The sequence below is a fragment of the Ranitomeya variabilis genome, chromosome 2 (genome assembly GCF_051348905.1).
Source record: "Ranitomeya variabilis isolate aRanVar5 chromosome 2, aRanVar5.hap1, whole genome shotgun sequence".
Taxonomy (NCBI): Eukaryota; Metazoa; Chordata; class Amphibia; order Anura; family Dendrobatidae; genus Ranitomeya; species Ranitomeya variabilis.
The window spans coordinates 215035893-215043634 of record NC_135233.1 but is presented as its reverse complement, the minus strand read 5'-3'; the positions used below and the strand labels follow the sequence as shown (position 1 = coordinate 215043634).

The window sequence follows — 7742 nt, the reverse complement described above, 5'->3', positions numbered from 1 at the left end:
TGGAATGCGCTACCCCAGTCAATCCGGTTAATTCCCAGTATCCACAGTTTCAAGCATGCCCTAAAAACACATTTCTTTAGACTGGATTATCGCCTCACTTATTGACCTATTCCTTATTCTCTCTTCCATGCACTCAGTAGCACTTTGTACCTGTAATTGTACAGATGGTGACTGGTTCATGCGGTGTTATTTGAATGCTCCCATTTAGAAGTAGTCCGTTTATTTTTTTCTCTAATATTTGCTATGTACTAGGTATCTATATCATAAGCAATATAGGAAAACGCTTCACACTGGTAAACCATGCCAAGACAACCAGGCTGCCCTCCTCATCCTAGTCCGAGGAGTACATGCACCCACTGGGACGTGCAGCCGGCTATACCCCAATCTCCCAGAAATCTCATTAGTTTTCTGAGCCATCCTTTACCGTAATGAAAACAATAGCTTGCAGTAAGTACTAAATCAATCCTAATCCCATTCATTTTTTTTTACATAACTCACGTCTTTAGTTCTATGGTGAATAAATTAACCCATTTATTTCCAAATGGGGCTACGGTTCGGTTAACCTCCTCCATGCTGAAGTCATCACCTACTACGTATCAATTGTACCGCCAAATGTCATGATCATGTCACTACATACCGGGCAGTTATAGTGATTTTTATATCTCACCGACACAAAAAAATAACAAGACGAGCAAGTCAACGCTGCAAGAAACAGGTGTCGTCACAGGCATTCGATAGCGGCATCTCCACAACTGCCCAATTTATGCTCAGCACCTGGGCCGTAAGTGCGGTAATTAAGATTAGTAGCACAGTGCGAAGGGCTCCCGATAGCCCACGACTGTCATAAATAATACACTCAGCGTAGAGGTCCGGCCATGGAGCAGGTGTGTGACTGGTAACTGTGAAATGCCTCATAATATCTCTTTCTCCAAAGAACATAGCTCTTCCGTAAAAAGAGATTAACGGTCATGACAGAGAAACGCTCCGTCCATACAAGTCCCGTGTGTTTCATGTTGACTTTTATTAGTGGTAACAAGAACGAGCAGCAAAAGGGGGAAAAACGGATTTTTATAAAAAATGTAATGATTAGTTATAGGAAATGTAACCATGCGGGGATGATACACAACAAAAATCAGTAACAGAAAGATCATTTTAAAGGGAATCTCTCAGCAAAGTTGTGGTTATTAAACCACTGACATGCTGCTATAGGGTTCGTAAATATCTTTGTAGATGTGTCGCTCTTGTAATAGCTGGTTTTATTAATGGAAACATACTACCGCAGTATGCAACTATCCAGCTCACAACAAGCAGAACACACAGTGTCTCCATGCCAGGATCCTTACCGATCAGCTGGAATCTGGGACTTTATAGGCTGGCTCAGGTGACAGCAGGCTGCCTGAGTATTCAGGTAGTTTGTGTGTTAGCCACAATCGCCGACTATAGTACTACACTCCACTAATCTTCACAAGTGAGTCTCTGACATATCCAACCAGCACTGCTGTACCGCTATGTTCTGCTACGACATTCAACTCTCCTATATCACCACAAGCGACTTGCCTGATATACACAGCTCTGCTACATTGCTGGTCTTTGTGTCATTGCTACGATGAGTCTCATGATCTAGTCGGCTCTGCTAGATTGAGGAGTCTACTGTACTGTGCCGCAGATTCATTGGCATCCTGTTCACTTTGCTGCACCAATGTCATCTGTCCATGCTGCTAAACAACTGCTTATGCAGCCTGAGGACTTCAAGAATTCACCTTTCCAGGTGAGACAGAAAAAGCTGTTTGTTCACACAAAGCATAGGTGCATCACAAGCTTAAAATGTCATCTGTTGTGGCTTCATCATGTACAATACACCCGTCTGTGGCCCCCAAACAGTATAATATTCCCTCTTGTGGACCCCATACAGTATAACATTCCCCTCTGTGACCCCTATACAATATGTCCCCCATACGGTATAATATTCCCCTCAGCGACCCTCACACAGTATCATGCCCCCCATTGTGATCCTCACACAGTATAATGTGCCCTCTTTGACCCCCACACAGTATAATGTCTCCCTATAAAGCTCCCATACAGTATGTCCCCTCTGTGACCACTGCACAGTATAATGTCCCCATATAGTATAATGTTCCCCTCTGTAGCCCCATTCAGTATTATGTCCCCCTCTGTCACCCCTATACAGTATAATGTCCCCCTCTGTGAACCCCATACAGTATAATGTCCCCTTCTGTGGCACACGTTTCCCTCTGTAGCCCCCATACACTAAAATGTCCCCCTCTATGACTACTGCATAGTATAATGTCCCCCATTGTGAAGCACATACAGTATAATGTGCCCTCTGTGACCTCCACACAGTATAATGTCCCCTTCTGTGGCTCCCATACATAACGTTCCCTCTGTGACCCCCATAGAATATAATGTCCCCCTCTCTTGCCCCCAATGCAGTATGGTATCCACCATTGTGGCACACTTTACACGACAATTAAAAATACAAAGAAATCCCAATGATTCCTTTCACTTGTTCCAACTCCCACCGCACAACGAGCAGCTCCTTCTGCCTCCATTGTGCAATGCGGTGATACCATTGCGGCATCTGCAATGTCAGCTACTGCAGCTGGACCCCGATAGGATGGGCGTGTGTGTAGGTAAAGCGTTGGAGGTAGCCAGTGATTCTCTGCTCTGCAATAGTTTCCAATTGGATGTGCATCTAAGGAAGCATATCCAGTGAAAAACAGCATTGATAAGGGCGTGCCCTCCTCTGCCCCGATTTGCTATCACAATTGTTACGCCCCTCAGGAGCCCAAAGGGGGATTTCCTGACCCCCAAAGGCAAGTCTGAGTATGCCTTTATATAGTAAGCTACAAAGCATGCAACTTTTTTTTTTTTTTGCTTTCACATGCATATCAGACAGGAAAAAACCCTCTGTATGTCTATGTATCTCAATGGGAATCCTAATATAGCTCTGTACAAAACCGAGCCACAATATGGCTGGCTGCATGAGGTCTGATGACTGTCTGCTCTGCAACGGTGATGAGAAATGCAAAACCACATCCTTTCAGGGCGACCCCCAGTGTTGGCTATTTTCGTATCAAGTACTTTGCAAGAATTCTTTTTAATTGTCAAGATATTTCTATGTTTAGACATGACCCTTTAAAGACCACTAATATTTTACAGTCCGATCATCCCACTCACAAGTAGGACCGTCTACACATTGAGCTCCAGCCAGACCAATATGTTCTAATCTTTATTTAAAAAGCTCCAATATGAGAAAATTCACTCAGTCTGGACCTGTTACGCTGAACATAGGGTGATTGCGCAAATGTCTCCTTGGAAGGAAATACAGGGATTCCAGCATACTCCCCTCTTCTACAACATTACTTAGAAGAGGATTCTGCATTCATTTCAAGGGGTGGCCCGAACAGTTATTATTTCAGCATGTAAATAACGGTTACACAGTTGGAAAAGTCAATTAAATAGTAATAGGTTGAGCCTGTTTACACAGACCAAGACCGAAAAAGGTGAAAATGGCCCGTGCTGGGTACGATAATTATTGTTCCATACATAATAAGAAATTGGTACTAATGATACATCCTCATAGCCACAAGTCGTCCGTGCCTCTACAATGAGGATGCAGGAGGCTCTCTGGCTGGGCGACCAGCACTGAGGTTCCATGTGTCCACCAAGTCTTTTCTCCTTACGTCTTCTGTCCTCCTGTCTACCCTGGTTTCTTCTCCTTTTGAAAGCTGAAGCTGGTTCTCCTGGTCAGTTTCCTTTGTTTCTGTGCAAAGTAATCTGCCCGCACTGTACTGGCCCGGGACTCCAGAATGTAATTAACCTAGGGAAGATCAAGAAAAAAAGAAGTTCAACGTAGCATGCGAACAAAGTTTTCTGTTTTTTTTTCCACCCCCATCCAAAAAATTGACAACCGTTGCCCAGAACAGGGAATGTGCTCCAAGCAGTTGTCATCACTTCCAGTCTCACTCATCCCACAAGATAATTCTCAATGATGTTGACTTTAGAAATTACGGTCACATATAAGGTTGGCCTTCATGGTGTATGACTGCACTTGTTAAAGTGGTGCCACTTGCCCTCTCTATTCTGGTCTTGGTGCACATGGGTGTAAAGCATGGCTTGGCTAAAATCCTCAATCATGCTGTAAAACTCATTAAAGGGTTACACATCGACTTCAAGCAGCTGAATGGTATTCGCAGGGTGCACAGACAGGATGATAAGACCACCTGTGGTCAATACAAGGAGAAGCATTAGCAGCCTACACCAACATCAAAGGCCTCTCACCCAACCAATAAGCACCGTACTCGGCACTGATGAGAGGCAAGACCCCAAAACATGTCTGCAGATGGATGTGTCTTATTTGTTGGAGACTCTGGTTTGGATTATTTCTATAGGCTCGTTAAAGGGTCAGAACGTCCAAAAGCAACGTGTTTCAGGCATGTGAGCAATAATGATCAGACCTGTGATGGTAACGCACATACTGTATTCTCACCCATCCCTTGTAGATTGTGAGCCTTCGCGGGCGGGGTCCTCTCTCCTACTGTACCAGTTATGACTTGTATTGTTCAAGATTATTGTACTTGTTATTATGTATACCCCTCCTCACTTGTAAAGCGCCATGGAATAAATGGCGCTATAACAATAAATAATAATAATAATAATAATAATACTGAGGAAATACAAATGTATGTTATTCTCAGATTTGTAAGTTTTTTCTTGTGTCAATTTGTTTTCCTTTAGGTATTAGGCTGCTACCTTGTCGCGGTCGTGTAGATCCGCACTTGGGGGTTGCGCGCGCGTCTCTGCCTGATTTGTCCACCTCGTATAGTACGGTGGGGGCTCGTCGGACGGATGATGTGCGAGCACCTACATGTCGCGGTATCTGCGCGACATGAGATTTGGTGGTATAGCTTGTGATCATGTTGCCTGGGTTACCGTCTTAGTCTTGGTCATGTGGGCGCCGTGCGGTGGGAGTGGCTTTCGCTGTGACGCTGGACATACTCACATCGCGGTCATGTGATGTGGGTGTGCCTAGCTGATAGTGCGCTTGCGCTCTCTCATTGCGGTGCCGGCTGAGCCTATGACCCGGTAATAGATCCCGGTTACGGACGCATGTGTATAATGAAGGTATGGAGGTACTATTTAACAGGGCGTCCGATTGGTATATGAGATAACATGTTCTATACGAGTGGTTACTATTGGCTACCTGTGCTTTTTGGCGCCGGATTATGCTGATATACCATTGGTTCTACGGATTTCCTTATGTGTATGGACATTGGAGGAACATTACTATGGAAACGGAGATGCCTCTCTCCTATTTGCCGACCGGAAGATAAACAAATCATTCTTTGTGTGCATATGACTATATATTTACATTGCCTATATGGGGAATTGTTTTTTAACATTGTGTAGGTGTTGTATGGTTATGTAATATACATTTTGTGTTGTTTTTTTTATGCACTTGATGGCTGGATGTTGATTGGTGCCCTGCGTGGTATCCACACTATATAAGCCAGCATGTTGTGGTGATTTGTATGCTTGAAAAAGACCACATTTTTGGTCGAAACGTTGCTGTACCATGGCTTAAATACATTTTTCACTTTGATGATTACACCTGGTTGGAGCGCTGTTCATCTACTTGAGACTGGTAACGCACATACTGTCATCTGTGCACTAAACAACAATTACGCATGTGCTTACAAATCGTTGGCAATGGTTTTACTAATGGATGTTTTGTGTGTATAGTGGACAGAAACATATTGCTCCACGCTGCACGTGGGAAATAGTTAAATTAACAAGGTATACTCATTACCGCTATATTCAAATTGAAATGGCAGCACTTAACTACACAGATAATGAAGTCAGCTTTATGCCGGCTATTAATATCTGTTCAGTGCATCTAAAAGCTGCAATTAACCATTCGATTAGATCCATTGCTAATTATCTCGAATTCAGAGTATACACACGATGTAGCTCGGCTCACATTTCCAGTTAAGAGCCCCAGACATATTATGTGTCCCAATTCTGCCGGCTCTCTACGCGATGACAGGTCGCCTGTGTGATACAAACACAAGGACAGTGTGACGGGTACTTCCCCGCCCTACGATACCGACGACGGCCCTTCACTTTCATCCTTCTGGTATTTGTCCAATTATAGATTCACGGGAAGAAAAATCCTGACATTTTGGAAAACTTTTATTTCTTGTACTCTGTACATACAAGGCCATGGTCTCCCTTTCTTTGAGTTGGGCATGACGTGTATATAGATTCCCCAGGTTGGGTGTCCACAGTCGGGCTCCAGTCCAGCAACCATTATTCACATTGTGGTTGTTTTTGACACATAGTAAGGTTTTAATATTAGAGATAGTATAGGACCATCCCGATAGGGTCACCTTGTTGTGCTGGGATGGTTTTTACACTTTGTGTCTACTAAATGCTCTATGTTATTTATATGTACTATTACTTTTTACTTATTTACAGAAGGGTATTTGCTCATTTTGTTTCTGCTTAGGTTTTGTTTGTTTACTGGCCAGTGTGAACATGACCCTATACGTTGCATGCACACCAATTTATACTGTGGCTCATTTTTTGAGGTTTTGCTTTAGGTTCTTTTCTTTGATCTGGCCATTACATTTATATAACTTCCCCATGACTGACTCACAGTCAGGTTCTGATCTTGCTCTGCCCTTATTCACATTGAGGTTGTTTTTGACACACGATAAAATTTTAATATTAGCAATAGTATGGACCATCCCAGTTTGGGTCACCTTGCTGTGGTGGGATAGCTTTTACGATTTACAGTGTTTACTAAGTACCCTGTGATATTTATATGCACTATTACTTTTTACTTACTTACAGAAGGGTAGTTGCTCATTTTGTTTCTGTCTTAGGTTTTGTTTGTTTACTGGCCAGTGTGAACATGCTCCTATACGATGCATGCATATCAACTTATACTCCGGCTCAATTTATTTTGTTGGGGGGGTGGAATTGGCTAAAAACTTTTAATGTTGCCCTTTGTAAATTAGTCCATAAAGGCATCGCTTTGCCCGTAGGTAATCATACGCCTTACTCCTCTTGGTGTGACTGACGTTCTCCTCAATGGCCATGCCATCTCCGCAAGTGCCAGAAGCCTTGAGTACGCGAGTGATATCCTTCTTATCCAAGCATACGCAGTGAAGCCGGGTGCAGCATCCCCAGATTCATCATCACTCTGTGCATGCCCAGGAAAAAATAATAATGCTGAAGACATGATATGGCAATTAAGGAGGATCTGAGTCAAGTCCAGGGGGTAATTGGGAGGCTTGATCACAGCATCTAAAGCCCAAATGCTCTGGATGAAGCAACGCCCCGTTAGGCTAACTTGTATATGCCGAAGACGGAAATCAAACTTGTTTTAGCGAATACAAGATCTGCCATAAAGGATATCGATGACATGATTGGCAATGCTGTAAATCAGTACTGGAGGGAGATTTAGGGAACTTGACGGGTTACCATTTATATTATTGTACCGGCACTAATGCCACCTTGGAACATTACGTAGGCACTGTGCATACATAGTTGGCATATTTATATTTATGGACACTATAGGATTGGTATGTAGTATGGTAAAATATTTGCTACATTGGTTTTAAGCTCTCTTGGCTGGGTATTGATCGGGGGGAACTTCAGTTGGACTCTAGTAGGTGGGACCATCTGAATGGTTATCTGGGCACAATAGCCGGTTC

General features: G+C 43.3%; 1 protein-coding gene across 2 annotated transcripts in view; it reads right to left on the bottom strand.

Moving 5' to 3' along the window:
* Positions 1 to 3237: 3237 nt before the first annotated feature.
* Positions 3238 to 7742, bottom strand: part of MAPKAP1 (MAPK associated protein 1) — a 194490-nt gene continuing 189985 nt past the window's right edge. For both annotated transcript variants that reach the window (XM_077283604.1, XM_077283605.1), the window contains one exon: positions 3238 to 3841. In XM_077283604.1, the coding sequence (XP_077139719.1) occupies positions 3722 to 3841 (120 nt within the window). In that variant the 3' untranslated portion in view covers positions 3238 to 3721. The remainder of the gene's footprint in view (positions 3842 to 7742) is intronic.